The 16719-nt window shown below is 41.6% G+C and overlaps 1 protein-coding gene across 1 annotated transcript in view; it reads left to right on the top strand.

Moving 5' to 3' along the window:
* LOC132830879 (uncharacterized) overlaps positions 1-16719 on the top strand; it is a 38674-nt gene that overhangs the window by 19368 nt on the left and 2587 nt on the right. The window contains exons 5-9 of the mRNA XM_060848794.1: positions 5254-5362; positions 8190-8225; positions 11536-11672; positions 12631-12829; positions 14465-14538. Coding sequence (XP_060704777.1) covers positions 5254-5362; positions 8190-8225; positions 11536-11672; positions 12631-12829; positions 14465-14538 — 555 coding nt within the window. The remainder of the gene's footprint in view (positions 1-5253; positions 5363-8189; positions 8226-11535; positions 11673-12630; positions 12830-14464; positions 14539-16719) is intronic.

Raw genomic sequence — 16719 nt, 5'->3', positions numbered from 1 at the left:
GTCTTTATTGGACCGCTGTGGCGGGAGAGATAGAGAGGGTACTGAGGACCGAAGTTAAAAGTAGACCTGACATCTCTCCTCCTCGGTCGACTGAATTTATCATCTTCATGGCTCAGACGTAGGAACCCTACCACTGCATTACAAGAGCCCTCTTAAGATGGCAGTGGGATCAAGAAGCTATAAAGTAACACAACCTTAAAACTATCAATGTGTCAAACCTGATTGATGTCCCACTTGACATAACTGGCAAGAAATTGTGAGTACGTGTGGAAAGCTGGGTTAGAGAGAGCTTGGGCTATGAATGACAAGGAAAATTTACTCATCAGTTGTGCTAAGTTGGCTGAAATCAAAGTTAGCTAGAATGAGGCTGACAATTTTCTGTTAACTTGTTCATTCCTAAGTGTCAATAATTGGGTTTCTCTAAAGGAATGGCTTAAAGTCTGTTAGTTTTCGACCGAACACAACTTTAACCATTGAGGTAAAAATTCTATCCTCTGTTCTTTGACAGTTTATGTCCATTTTTATTATTTGTGAAATGCAGTGCATCACTGAGATGACAGATTTTCTCTGATACTTTTCCCAGTGATTGGTTCTGCCAGCTCTTTATCTGGCTGCGGTTCCTGCTGGAATGCTGCATTCCACACCGTAGCAACCATTCCCCTTTATGTTTATAGTCTGGTTGAAGATTTGTAGCTCGGGTGTCCGTTGTTGTGGTTCTGTTCGCCGAGCTGGAAGTTTTTGCTGCAAACGTTTCGTTCCCTGGCTAGGGAACATCATCAGTGCTATTGGAGCCTCCTGTGAAGCGCTGCTTTGATGTTTCTTCCTGTATTTAAAGTGATTTGTTCTTGCCACTTCCGGGTGTCAGTTTCAGCTGTAGTGGTTTGTATATGGGGTCCAGGTCCATGTGTCTGTTAATGGAGTTTGTGGATGAATGCCATGCCTCTAGGAATTCCCTGGCTGTTCTCTGTCTGGCTTGTCCTATGATGGTAGTGTTTTCCCAGTCAAATCCATGTTCCTGGTTGTCTGAGTGTATGGCTACTAGGGATAGCTGGTCGTGTCGTTTTGTGGCTAGCTGATGTTCATGGATGCGGATTGTTAGCTGTCTTCCTGTTTGTCCTATATAGTGTTTTGTGCAGTCCTTGCATGGTATTTTGTAAACTACGTTAGTTTGGCTCGTGCTGGCTATTGGGTCCTTTGTTCTAGTGAGTTGTTGTCTGAGTGTGGAAATTGGCTTGTGTGCTGTTATGAGTCCTAAGGGTCGCAGTAGTCTGGCTGTCAGTTCTGAGACGCTCCTGACGTATGGTAGTGTGGCTAGTCCTTTTGGTTGTGGCATGTCCTCGTTCCGTGGTCTATCTCTTAGGCATCTGGTGATAAAGTTGCGTGGGTATCCGTTTTTGGTGAATACCTTGTATAGGTGTTCCTCTTCCTCTTTTCGCAGTTCTGGTGTACTGCAGTGTGTTGTGGCTCTTTTGAATAGTGTCCTGATGCAGCTTCGTTTGTGTGTGTTGGGGTGGTTACTTTCATAGTTTAGGACTTGGTCCGTGTGTGTTGGTTTCCTGTGTACCCTTGTGGTGAATTCTCCGTTGGGTGTTCTCTCTACTAACACGTCTAGGAATGGGAGTTGGCTATCCTTTTCCTCTTCTCTCGTGAATCGTATTCCTGTGAGTGTGGCGTTGATGATTCGGTGTGTTTTTTCTATTTCTGTGTTTTTGATGATTACAAAGGTGTCATCGACGTATCTGATCCAGAGTTTGGGTTGGATTTGTGGTAGGGCTGTATGTTCTAACCTTTGCATAACTGCCTCTGCTATGAGTCCCGAGATTGGTGATCCCATGGGTGGTCCGTTGATTTGTTCGTATATCTGATTGTTGAATGTAAAGTGTGTGGTGAGGCACAGGTCTAGTAGTTTAAGTATGCCGTCCTTGTTGATAGGTTCGGCCTCCTGTGTTCTGTTATGTATGTCCAGTAGGTTGGCTATTGTTTCTCTGGCTAGGGTTTTGTCAATTGATGTGAACAGTGCCGTCACGTCGAATGATACCATGGTTTCTTCTTTGTCTATGTGTGTATTCCTGATGATGTCCAAGAATTCCTGTGTTGATTGTATGGAGTGTTTGGATCCGCTGACTAGGTGTTTCAGTTTTTGTTGTAGTTCTTTGGCCAGTTTGTATGCTGGTGTCCCTGGTAGTGATACTATGGGTCTGAGTGGGATGTCTGGTTTGTGTACTTTGGGTAGTCAGTAGAATCTGGGGGTGTTGTTGCTTTCAGGTTTCATTCTTTGCTGGTCCGCTTTGGTTATCTGTCCGTTTTTTTGTAGATTCCTTAGTGTGTTGATTATTCTATTGGTGAGTTGTGGTGTGGGGTCGGAATCCTTCATTTGGTAGGTGTTGGTGTCTGCGAGTAGTTGTTGTGCTTTATTGATGTAGTCTGATTTATCTAAGATGACCGTCATTCTGCCTTTATCTGCCGGTAGTATGATTATGTTCTTGTCATTTTTCAGTGCTTTCAGTGCTTCCCTCTCCTTGGTGTTGAGGTTATGTGTATGTCGTTTTCTTATCATCATAGGTACGACCGTTTGTCTCACTGTTTGTTGTGTCTCTTCTGTCAGTCCATTGTTCCTGAGTGTGCATTCTAGTGCTGCTAGGAAGTCTGCTGTGTTGGCATCCCTGTAGTTGTATTTGAGTCCCTTGGCCAGTATAGTTCTTTCCATGTCTGTGAGCTGTGAAGAACGGATTCAGGATGGTCCAGGTAATGATCACAGACGCTCACAACCGACTGCACAAATACAAGCAAGAAATTGCGCGCCAAAAGTCGTTAATTTTAAAAACCACTAATCAGGAATGGACCCGGACCATAGAACAGGCTATCACTATAGGACAGAACAGGACAACACTTCGCAAAAAAACGGCACTAAAAGAAAAAATGGACAAACTAACCCACAAACAGGAGGACACTACAACACACACCTGGGTTAAAAACCTCTCCCACAGACAGCTCACAGACGTGGAAAGAACTATACTGGCCAAGGGACTCAAATACAACTACAGGGATGCCAACACAGCAGACTTCCTAGCAGCACTAGAATGCACACTCAGGAACAATGGACTGACAGAAGAGACACAACAAACAGTGAGACAAACGGTCGTACCTATGATGATAAGAAAATGACATACACATAACCTCAACACCAAGGAGAGGGAAGCACTGAAAGCACTGAAAAATGACAAGAACATAATCATACTACCGGCAGATAAAGGCAGAATGACGGTCATCTTAGATAAATCAGACTACATCAATAAAGCACAGCAACTACTCGCAGACACCAACACCTACCAAATGAAGGATTCCGACCCCACACCACAACTCACCAATAGAATAATCAACACACTAAGGAATCTACAAAAAAACGGACAGATAACCAAAGCGGACCAGCAAAGAATGAAACCTGAAAGCAACACCCCCAGATTCTACGGACTACCCAAAGTACACAAACCAGACATCCCACTCAGACCCATAGTATCACTACCAGGGACACCAGCATACAAACTGGCCAAAGAACTACAACAAAAACTGAAACACCTAGTCAGCGGATCCAAACACTCCATACAATCAACACAGGAATTCTTGGACATCATCAGGAATACACACATAGACAAAGAAGAAACCATGGTATCATTCGACGTGACGGCACTGTTCACATCAATTGACAAAACCCTAGCCAGAGAAACAATAGCCAACCTACTGGACATACATAACAGAACACAGGAGGCCGAACCTATCAACAAGGACGGCATACTTAAACTACTAGACCTGTGCCTCACCACACACTTTACATTCAACAATCAGATATACGAACAAATCAACGGACCACCCATGGGATCACCAATCTCGGGACTCATAGCAGAGGCAGTTATGCAAAGGTTAGAACATACAGCCCTACCACAAATCCAACCCAAACTCTGGATCAGATACGTCGATGACACCTTTGTAATCATCAAAAACACAGAAATAGAAAAAACACACCGAATCATCAACGCCACACTCACAGGAATACGATTCACGAGAGAAGAGGAAAAGGATAGCCAACTCCCATTCCTAGACGTGTTAGTAGAGAGAACACCCAACGGAGAATTCACCACAAGGGTACACAGGAAACCAACACACACGGACCAAGTCCTAAACTATGAAAGTAACCACCCCAACACACACAAACGAAGCTGCATCAGGACACTATTCAAAAGAGCCACAACACACTGCAGTACACCAGAACTGCGAAAAGAGGAAGAGGAACACCTATACAAGGTATTCACCAAAAACGGATACCCACGCAACTTTATCACCAGATGCCTAAGAGATAGACCACGGAACGAGGACATGCCACAACCAAAAGGACTAGCCACACTACCATACGTCAGGAGCGTCTCAGAACTGACAGCCAGACTACTGCGACCCTTAGGACTCATAACAGCACACAAGCCAATTTCCACACTCAGACAACAACTCACTAGAACAAAGGACCCAATAGCCAGCACGAGCCAAACTAACGTAGTTTACAAAATACCATGCAAGGACTGCACAAAACACTATATAGGACAAACAGGAAGACAGCTAACAATCCGCATCCATGAACATCAGCTAGCCACAAAACGACACGACCAGCTATCCCTAGTGGCCATACACTCAGACAACCAGGAACATGAATTTGACTGGAAAACACTACCATCATAGGACAAGCCAGACAGAGAACAGCCAGGGAATTCCTAGAGGCATGGCATTCATCCACAAACTCCATTAACAGACACATGGACCTGGACCCCATATACAAACCACTACAGCTGAAACTGACACCCGGAAGCGGCAAGAACATCCATCAACAGACACATCGACCTGGACCCCACATACAAACTACTACAGCTGAAACTGACACCCGGAAGCGGCAAGAACAAACCACTATAAATACCGGAAGAAACATCAAAGCAGCGCTTCACAGGAGGCTCCAATAGCACTGATGATGTTCCCTAGCCAGGGAACGAAACGTTTGCAGCAAAAACTTCCAGCTCGGCGAACAGAACCACAACCTTTATGTTTATTTCAGAAATCTCAGTGTCTCTAGTTTGCCAGATAAATGAAGCCTCTTATTTTTGGTTACATTTCAGTAATTCTTTTCTAAAACCTATTGAATAATTTTGATTTTCCTGAGAACTCAGAATCATTGATTTGCAATATTAAGTATTATCATTTTCTTTCTTGGGCTAGGCTAAAGGAGGAGTTAATGTAGCTTTGAAGCAGAACTTATCGTTCCCTGCTGGAACTACCATTGCATTCAAAGTCTTAAAACTGAGGATAACAGAGGATGACACCCTGGGTATGTAAAATGCTAAAAAGGAAAATGGAGAGCTGACTGTAGACTTTTCCAATCGCAAATTGTTTTGCTAATGACTATTTTAAACATTCTCCAGCCATTTGTCCCACCACGTTGGCTGTTTGCTCACTGAGCTGGTGAGTTTGCTTTCAGATGTTTCATCACCATGCTAAGTAACATCATCAGTGAGCCTCCAGTGAAGTATTGGTGTGCTGTCCAGCTTGCTATTTATGTGTCTTGGTTTGTTGTGGTGAGTGATATCATTTCCAGTTCTGTTTCTGTGAGGTTGGTAAATGGTGTCCAAATCTATATGTTTGTTAATGGAGTTCCGGTTTGAATATTAGGCTTTTAGGAATTCCTATTGTGTCTTTGTTTAGCCTGTCCCAGGATGGATGTATTGTCCCAGTTGAACTGGTGTCCCTCTTCATTTGTGTGTATGGATACCAGTGATAATTGGTCATGTCATCTGATGGCTAGTTGGTGCTCATGTATCTGGTGGCTAGTTTCCTGCTGGTTTCTACAATAAGGCGTGGCTCAGTGGTTAGCACTGCTGCCTCAGGCACCCGGCTTCAGTTCCCACCTCAGGCAACTGTCTGTATGGAGTTTGCGCATTCTCCCCGTGTCTGTGTGGGTTTCCTCCAGGCGCTCCGCTTTCCTGTCACAGTCCAAAGGTTAGGTGAATTGGCCATGCTAAATTGCCCATAGTGTTAGGTGCATTAGTCAGGGGGAAATGTAAGGGAATGGGTCTGAGTGGGTTGCTCTTCGGAGGGTCAGTGTGGGCTTGTTGAGCCGAAGTTTCCACACTGTAGTGAATCTAATCTAATATGTTTGTTGCAGTCCTTAAAAGTAGATCTGACATCTCTCCTCCTAGGTCGACTGAATTTATCATCTTCATGGCTCAGATGTAGGAACTCTACCACTGCATTACAAGAGCCCTCTTAAGATGTTGTATTTGGTCTGTTGGCTGTGGGTATGGGAGTCCATTAAATTCATTAATTAGTTGTTTTAGTGTGGCAGTAGGTTTGTGGGCTAGCATGATTCCAAGGAGCTGGAGTTGTCTGGTGGTCATCTCTGAAATGTCTTTGATGTATGGTAGGGTGACTAGAGTCTCTGTGCACGTTGTGTCTTCCTGTTTTGGTCTGTTGTGCAGGAATCAGCAGATAGCTCTGAGCAGGTAACGGTTGTTCCTGAATACTTCGTGCAGGTGTTTCTCCTCGGCTTCTCGCTATTCTGGAGTGCTTTAGTGTGTTGTGGCTTGTTTAAATAGTGTCCTGATGCAGCTCCACTTGTGGGTGTTGGAATGGTTGCACCTGCATTTGAGTATCTGATCTGTGTATGTGTGGCTTTCCTGTAAATGCTGTTCTGCAGTTCTCCATTTTCGTTCTAACATGACGTGCCAGAAGGGGTGTTGGTTATTGTTCTGTTCCTTTTTGGTGAATTTTGTATCAGTGAGGATGTTATTTATGCGTTTGTGGGTTTCTTCTAGTTTGTCGCATTTTGTGATGACAAAGGTGTCATCCACATGGTGGACCCAAAACTTGGGTTGCATTGTGGGAACTGCTTCTGCCTTATGTCCTGGTATTGATGGTCCCATGGGCACCAATAAACGGAGCTGTACCAGAACATTATATAAACGAGCCACAACACACTGCAGCACCCTGGAACTATGAGGAGCCAAGGAAGAACACCTGTACAACATATTCAGGAACAACAGTTACGCAATAGACATAATCCGCTGATTCCTGCACAACAAATCAAAACAGGAAAACACAACACAATCCAGAGACTCTAGTCACTCTTCCATACACTTAACACATTTCAGAGATGACCCCAGACTACTCCGGCTCCTAGGCATCATGGAACCCACAAGCCTCCTATCACACTAAAACAACTACTGATGAATTTAAAGGACGCCATAGCAACAGCCAACAGAATGAATGTAATACACAAAATACCCTGCAAAGACTGCACCAAACATTACATTGTACAAACAGGTAGGAAACTAGCCACCAGGACACATGAGCACCCCCTAGCTTTTCTAAAATTGATTTTTCTCTCCCGCACTACATTTGGTGTTTGTCACTCATTTAAAGTAAGTTTTCTAACAGCTCCAGTAAGACAACATTGGGATGATTTTTGGATCAATTCAGTCAAGCCAAGGAAATTGAGTATTTGTGCACCTCTTAATTCTACTAAAGTTTATTTCCTATTGACAAGCCAAATAAAAGGTGATGTGGAATACCGTCCATTTGCTTGAATTGATACAACTCCGATGTTCCACATGAGTTTCAACACCCTCCAGCGGGATGCTGTCCATTTGACCAGGGTCTCGTCCATCACCTCATACATCTACCTCTTCCACCAATGGTGGACCCTGGCTTCTGTATACACTATCTGCAACTCATCCTGCTTTCATCAGTAACAACTCTTAACACAGCATCTTCTGCCAAGGACAAGGACAGCAGGAAAGAACATCACCTCGAAGTCACAGACTGTCTCAATTTGGATATATTCCAGTTGTCCTGCAACTCTTAATCTACCTTCATTGTGGAAGCACCTTCCACACAACGAAATGAAATATTTCAACAAGAAAACTCACCACCGATTTCTTAGGGTGTCTTGGGTTGGGCAATAACTGCTAGGCTTACCAATAATAATGCTAAACAGCCTGAGAATTACTTTTCAAAAAAAAATCAAGAAAAGATGGAGAATTAAAAAAGACAGAATAATTGGCAATGATGCCCACGTTCTGTCAATCCTTCTGTAGATGATTAGTTACCCAAGTAACAAGTTTTTAAAATCTGAAACCTCTATTTCTTTGTTCTTTCAGATACAGTTTGGCAAGAGTTTCAGACTTACAATTGTGGTAAATGTGTTTTCTATTTCTTAATTCTCCAGTTTTGTTATTGTAAATATGTCACATATCCAAACAATATCTTGATCTCAAGGAAGTGTTTGATAACAAATGAAAAAGATAATGGCCAGTGAAAGTACTGTAGTATCGACTGACTTCTCTGAACTTGCAGTGACAAGAACATCATCATATTCACTTTATCAGAACGTGGCATTTTCAATCAAAAATATTAGCAATGTTATATGACTTTGGTTCACAATGTGGTTCAATGCCAGAGGTATTTATTTCAATGCAAGAGTCCAAACAAGTAAGGGCATGGTTAGGAACCATGGGATGGGGATCTCATAGCAATTACAGAGGCATGGCTCAGGGATAAACAGGGGACAGACGCTTTCGGAAGGATAGAAAAGGGAACAAGAGAGGAGGGGGAATTTGATTAGGGATAACATTATGGTTGCACTTACGGAGGATATTCCTGGAAATATATCCAGGGATGTATTTGGATGGGACTGAGAAATAAGAAAGGGATGATCACTTTCTTGGGATTGTACAATACACCACTTCAGTAGTTAGCAGGAAATTGAGAAACAAATTTATAAGGAGATCTCAGTTATCTGTAAGAATAATAGGGTGGTTATGATAGGGAATTTTAAGTTTCCAAACAAAGACTGAGACTGCCATAGTGTTAAGGTAAGCACAAACTTTCAAAAGTTGTTTGGGGCATGGATGTTCGCAGGTAAATGGATAGCTGTAAAATGGAAAGCCTTCAAAAATGAGATAACAAGAGTCCAGAGACAGTTTGTTCCTGTTAGGATGAAAGGCATAGGGAATGCTGGATGCCTAGACAAATTGAGAGTTTGGTTAATGTTAAGAAGGAGATATATGTTAGCTATAAAGTTAAAAATCACACAACATCATTGTAACCCAGAATTTACGATTGAGCCCTCCACAATCACCTGATGAAGGACCGTCGCTCCGAAAGCTAGTGTGCTTTCAATTAAACCTGTTGGACTATAACCTGATGTTGTGTGATTTTTAACTTTGTACACCCCAGTCCAACACTGGCATCTCCAAATTATGTTAGCTATAGACAGCAGAGATCGAGTGAATCCCTTGAAGAGTATAAAGGCAGAAGGAGTTAAGCAGGAAATCTGGAGGGCAAAAAGTGGACATGAGATAGCTTTAGCAATTAGAGTTAAGGATAATCCAAAGGGATTCTACAAGTACATTAAGGATTAAAGGGTAAGTAGGGAGAGAATAGGACCCCTTAAAGATCAGTAAGGCCTCCTATATATGGTAAATGAGGATTTGCATCAGTTTTCACTGTGGAGAAGGATATGAAAGATAGAGAAATAAATAGTGACATCTTGAAACATATTCATATTACAGAGGAAGAGGTGCTGGACATCTCAAAATGCATACGGACAGATAAATCCCCAGGACCTGATCAGGTGTAATCTAGAACTCTGTGGGAAGCTAGGGAAGTGATTGCTGGGCCCCTTGCTGAGATATTTGTATCATCAATACCCACAGGTGAGGTGCTGGAAGGTTGGAGCTTGGCTAACATGGTGCCACATTTTAAGAGCGGTGGTAAGGAAAAGCCAGGGAATTATAGACCAGTGAGTCTGATATCAGTGGTGGGCAAATTGTTGGAGGGAATCCTGAGGGACAGGATTCCTATGTATTTGGAAAATCAAGGACTGATTAGAGATAGTCAGCATGGCTTTGTGCATGGAAAAACATGTCTCACTAACTTGATTGAGCTTTTTGAGAGATAACACAGAGGATTGATGGGATCAGAGCAGTGGATGTGATCTATATGGACTTCAGTAAGACATTTGACAAGGTTCTTCATGGTAAACTTGGTTAGCAAGGTAAGATCACATGAAATAGAGGGAGTACTAGCTATTTGGATACATAACTGGCTGGAAGGGTGGTGGTGGAGGGTTGCTTTTCAGACTGGAGGCCTGTGACCAGTGGTGTGTCACACGGATTGGTGCTGGGTCCACTGCTTTTGTTATTTATATAAATGATTTAGATGTGAACATAGGAGGTATGGTGAGTAAGTTTTCAGATAACACCAAAATTGGAGGTGTAGTGGATAGCGAAGAAGGTTACCCCCATATACAATGGGATCTTGATCAGATGGGCTAGTGGGCCAAAGGTTGGCAGATTGAGTTTAATTTAGATAAATGTGAGGTGCTGCATTTTAGAAAGGCAAATCAGGGCAGGACTTATACACTTAATAATAGGGTCCTGGGGAGTGTTGTTGAGCAAAGAAACCTTGGAGTGCAGATTTGTAGTTCCTTGAAAGAGTACTTTCAGATAGATAGGGTAGTGAAGAGGGTGTTTGGTATGCTTGCCTTTATTAGTCAATGCTTTGAGAATAGGAGTTGGATGTCATGTCGCACCTGTACAGGACATTGGTTTGGCCACAATTTGAATACGGTGTGCAATTCTGGTCTCCCTGCTATAGGAAGGATGCTATGAAACTTGAAAGCATTCAGAAAAGATTTACAAGGATGTTGCCAGGGTTTAAAGTGTTTAAAGTGAGGCACAGGTTTAAAGTGAGAGGGGGAAAAAATTAAAAGAGACCTAAGGACAACTTTTTCACACAGAGGATGGTACATATCTAGAAACAGCTGCCAGAGGGAGTGGTGGAGGCTGGTACAATTACAACATTTAAAAAGCATCTGGATGGGTATATGAATAGGAAGAGTTTAGAGGGGTTTGGACGAAATGCTGGCAATTTTTTGATTCATTTATAAATTTAAGATATCTAGACAGCATGTATAAGTTGGACCGAAGGGTCTGTTTCTGGGTGTCTATGACTCTGTAACCCTATAATGCAATAGAAATGCTATGTCCAAAGCACACTGGGATGGAATTGCAATGGATTCACACTGGAAGTTCAAGAGATTACCCCTCTCCCACCAAGTAGATTCTTGTTTGTTGATCACATTTCAAGGATCATACTTCCAAACAATCCTCAGAAAGTTGCTCTGAAATCAATATGCTCCAATGTAATGTGAACACTTTTGTTCAGATGAATGGTATGGGTAACCATTCTATATTTTAGACGAATCAGAATCAAGGAAACACCCATCCAGGAGCAACGCGTTACCCAGTATGTCAAGCCTTTGCTCTTTCAATCATGTTATTTGTTATTAAAAATCTTAGTCCATTATTTATACTAACTGTTCAACCAAAAACCGCCTTTTCCCTTTGGAGAAAAAGGACAGGATCTCACTAGATTCTTATTCAGAATTTCATTAACAATTTGTCTTTTGAAATATCAATCGCAATTTCTTTTCCCTTTTAGCAGCCTCGTGTTACCGGAAACCTGAGATTCCCTTCACAGAACTGACCAAACTGTCGAAGGACGTGAGCCAGCTATTCCTCAACACATTCCTTCAGATTCTTGGCAACAGCGATAACCTTCCTGTTCTTGACACAATGGTTTGTATCTTCTCAATTGTAGATTTACTGATGGCGCTGGCAAACCATATTTCTGTGGGTCATCACTTCCCTTCTTTAGGTTGATCATGGCAAGAGATTCGTTGCGGTAAATTGTGATCACCCAGTTTAGACAATTACACCCCATTTATTCAAAACGTACACCATTCACTCCTCATACCCAATTCTGGCCAAGACCTGAATTCTACTCCCATTCCTGGCAACTTCCTAAACTACTCGTGGTCACTACGCTGAGAAAGCTCTGTTTTGTGTTTAAAAAGCCATTAGGTTCCTTCACGGAAATAGTAATTGGCTTTTGTGACCATCCCCTGTCTCCCATTTGACCCATTTAATTCCTTACAGTGTGATTTTGAAGCAAAGCAGATGACAGTAATTTATTTCTGGGCTTTTCTTTTTGTGAATTCAGATGCAATACCGAAGGATCTCAGTTTCTGTCTGTGCCAGTGTTGATGAGCTGTGTAACTGCTAGTTACAGATTCACAACTGTGGGAATTTAATACCTAATTGAGTAATGCTTCCTTCACTCTGTCCTTAGTTTTGGAAGATTCTCCTATTGTCCCTAGAAGATTTTCCATTCTCATTTATCACTCGGAACATTCTCAGGGCTCATTGCCTGAGATTAATGACAAATTCTGATCAATTCCAGCATGTGGGATTTTTGTCAGTGCCACTGTGAAATTAATTTTACACAGATACTTTTAACATTCTGACAAAGGAGGTAATTGTTCATTAGGGATGACAGCAGTTGGACTAAATTACAATAGTTCAGCAAAACTGGGGAAGTTTGATTCTGCATCAGTCAATACAGTATCTCATTAGAGAATGCAGGATGCCAGCATTTCAAGTCTGAATTTGGAAAGCATGCCAATTCCTGACATATTGTCCCTTGTCACTGTGTACTATTTCTAATGTTACCTCGTCCATGTCTCAACATTTTCAGCTTGACCAGATATGTGAAGGTTTCCAGCCCGACCTCCAAGTCCTGGGTCTGATGGAAGACGAGGATAGAGCCTGTGTGGAGAAACTGTTGGATCTGTTGGGAATTCGGAAGGTTGATCCACCAGGACAGCCCCTCACCTTGACACCCCATCAGAATGAAGTCATAAAGACTGTAAACATTTTCGTCCAGTCACTCAATGGTATATTGCTTGTACACATACTGTCTTCTGCATTCAACCTTCTAGGTCCTCTGGCATTCACTCTCTAGACCTCTCCTCCTCCCTGTCTTTCCTTTAGACTTTGCTAGGAACTACCTCTTTGACCAACTTTAGATGATCTCTCCTTCTTCTAATGTGCATTACATAAATGCACATTGTACTCATTACTCCTAAATAGCTGATAGTAACCATTTCATCTCCGGGCCATTCATCATTGTGATTGGAAATATATTACTCATTCCTTCACTGTCGCTGGGTCAAAATCATGGAGTTCCCTCCCTAAGGGCATTGTGGGTCAACCATATGGACTGCAGCAAGTCAAGAAGGCAGTTCACCACCACCTTTTGAAGGGCTGATAAGGATGGACAATAAATTCTGGCTCAGCCAGAAATGGCCGCATTTCATAAATGATTAAAAGAAAAATTATTAGATCCAGTTGAGGGATTGTTAATGCTGCTGGATAGTACTGCAATCTGTGCCATAACCTAACATTTCAAGCTAACCAGCATATATCATGAGTATTTAAATGGAGACTTGTAATTAAGTTCTCTTGTTGAATGCTGAGAGGGCTAGTCTTTGAATTCAACGTCAACCATTGACCATGTTGGTAATTCAGGGGAAGTAGAAGCATACAGGACAGACTGCAGAATCCTGGTGTGAACATCAGTATGTTGATTTCTGTTTAAGAATCTATTCTCACTGGCCTAGTTGTTATCATTGAATGAATGATGCCATTATAACCTGGTTACAGCATTAAATATGTATGGACTCTCATTGTGCATTAATACTTTGCTTTGGCATGAAAGCATTGCTACTTTGTACTGACAGTCTCAGAGTGTCCAGTTTGACCTGTATCTGGAGTGAACTGAGACAAGATGGGATGCAGGACGATACTAGCAGTGATCAATTTGAAATGTCATGGAGCCTAAATCCAGGGCATATAAAATCCGGTTTAACCTTAAGAATCCTAATAAACAGGAATTAAAGTAGGCCGTTCGGCCCCTCCATCCTGCCCCACCATTCAGTAGGATCATGGCTAAACTCTTCACGTTCTCTTTCTTACTCTTTCCCCATAACCCTTAATTCCCCTCCTGATCCGGAATAGAAAATGGCTTAGAATATGCTGAGCACTTCTTTAAACCTTTTCTAATTATCTGGCCCCATTTTAAATAAGCAGAGGGCAATAATCTTACCCCAACTTGATCCCTAAACTTTTAAATGCTTAATCATAGAAACAGAAAGAGACACGTACATATATCCACATTTATGTGAAACTCTTCCTGAAATGAGACATTTAGCCAATTATACAGGAGCCTAGCAATGATATCAGTTAGCTAGCACACACAAAATGCAGCGACTACTATCAAACTGACCTTGAATGATACACAAACTCCCCCTCAGCTCTATGAAAACAAATAGGATTAAAACAGCATAAACTAAGTGCAACTTAACCTCAAATAAAACTCTTCTGCCTTTTCTACGGCTTGTACTAATTTGCTGTTCATTCATCAATTCTCTGAAGTGCTTTTGATCAATTTACTTTATTAAAGACCTTCAATGTACAATGCAATGGATCCATCATAGTAAGGTGCTCTGAATTATTCTGTTTCCTTTCAGAACTGAATCCTGACACTTTACCCCTACTGGCTACTAATGTTGAGATGAAGATTATATCCAGACAACTAAAGATGGTAAGAAATACACTTTATTGTTTTGTCATCTCAGGTGAATTTGCGAGGAGGGAACAGAGATACACAGACAAATTTAATTTCTGTTGGGTCGCCAGAGTCAGAAAGGTTTTGGGCACCCAAACATCAGAGATGGGGTTAATTACAAGATCAAAAAGGAGTTTAGCAAAAAAGACAGTTGCAGGAACCAAGACAGATATTTAAGTTTAAAAAATCACACAGTACCAGGTTATAGTCCAACAGATTTATTTCAAAGTACTAACTTTGGGAGTGCTGCTCATTCATCAAGTAGCTGTGGAGCAGGATCATCAGGCACAGAATTTAGAGCAAAATATCACAGATATTTAAGAAAATTGTTTGTGACTCAGAGCCAAGAGGTACCTTTGATATATGCGAAAGAGGGATTCTCGGAAGGGGAAATCAACCATGGTTAGCCTCAAAGGTTAAGGATAACATCAAACTGAAAGAAAATGTTTATCGCCTGATGAACATTAGTGGAAAACTTAAACAACTGGGAAACTTCAAAGCCAACAGAATATGACCAACCAAAACTTCAAAGGAGAAAAATAAAGTATGAGGGCAAACTAACAAGTAATAGAGCATCAGACAGTAAGAGCTTCTTGAAATCTAAAAAAAGGAAACATGGAGTCAGAGTGAACATAGGCCCCTTAGAGAATGAATGGGGAAATAATGATGAGGCGGTAAGAAATGGCAGAGGAGTTGATAACTACTCTATGTCGGTCTATATGGTAGACAACCTTCAATAGCATTCCAAAGATAATAAATAAACAAAACTCCAAGGTGGATGGAAATAAACAATAATGAGAGAAACTAGTGGGAATAAACATCATTTTGTCCCCTCAACTTGATTGGACTCATTCTAGGCTTTTAAAGGAAATAACTTCATAGATAGTGGATGCACTGGTTGTAAGCTTCCAAGAATCCTTCAGTTCAGGAAAAGTCCCAGATGATTGGAAAACTGGCAACGTAACACTTATTAAAAAAAGGGAGACAAAAAACAGTTAACTAAAAGTGAGGAAATTTAACATCTGTCATTAGGAAATATTAGAGTACATTACAAAGAATGTAGTAAATGTATTAGAGTCACTATGGATTCATGAGGGGCAAATTATGCCCGAAGGTCATAAGAAGAGGTAACAGCAGAGTAGATAAAAGGAAATCAGTAGGTATAATATATTTGAAATTCCATAAGGTGTTCAATAAGGTACCAATGATAAAGGTATTTAATAAGGGCCCATAGTGTTAGGAGTAGTATATTAGCATGGCTAGAGAATTGGCTAACCAGTAGAAGACAGAGAGTTGGAGTAAAGGAAGCATTTTCAGGATAGCAATCTGTAACTAGTGGAGTGTCACTGGGACCCAGTGGAGGACCACAATTATTTACAATCTATATTAATGACTTGGATGAGCAAAGTGAATATACTATAGCCAAGATTGAAGATGAGTCAAAAGTAGGTAGTAAGGCAAGTTGTGAGGATGGCACAGGAGTGTACAGAGGGATAGAGACAGATTGTGAGTGTGAAAGGACTTGTCACAGAAATATTCACCATGCTGTGCTATCCATTCCTTGTCCTTAGAGTCATGCAGATCCTTTAGTCCAACCTGTCCATGCTGACCAGATAGCCGAAAGTAATCTTGCCCCAATTACCAGCAATTGGCCCATATCCCTCTCAACCTTCCTATTCATTTACCCAAGCAGATACCTTTCCAAATCTGTTATATAAATGACAGAAAAACTGTGGACCCAGCTCCAATCTCCATAATACACTGCTGGTCACAGACTTCTGGTCCAAAAGCAACCCTCTACCATCACCCTCTGTCTTCTACCATCAGGCCAATTTTAAATCCAAATGGATAGTTTCATAGTAATAGGAGCAGGAGTAGGCCATTTGGCCCATTGAGCCTGCTCCGCTATTCATTAAGGTTACGGCTGATCTATTCATCATCTCAGCTCCTCCTACCTGCATTATGCCATAACTCTTTATTCCCCTACCATGCAAAAGTCCATCCAACTGTGTCTTGAATATATTTAATGAAGCTGCCTCTACTGCTTCCTTGGGCGGAGAATTCCATAGATTCACTACTTTTTGGGAAAAGCCCTTCCTCTACATTTCTGTTCTAAATCTGCTTGCCCTAATCTCGAGACCATATCCCCTAGCCCAA

The sequence above is a fragment of the Hemiscyllium ocellatum genome, chromosome 32, assembly GCF_020745735.1.
Source record: "Hemiscyllium ocellatum isolate sHemOce1 chromosome 32, sHemOce1.pat.X.cur, whole genome shotgun sequence".
NCBI classification, from domain to species: Eukaryota; Metazoa; Chordata; class Chondrichthyes; order Orectolobiformes; family Hemiscylliidae; genus Hemiscyllium; species Hemiscyllium ocellatum.
Note: the sequence above shows the minus strand (reverse complement) of the source record. Positions and strands in the feature narration are given on the sequence as shown.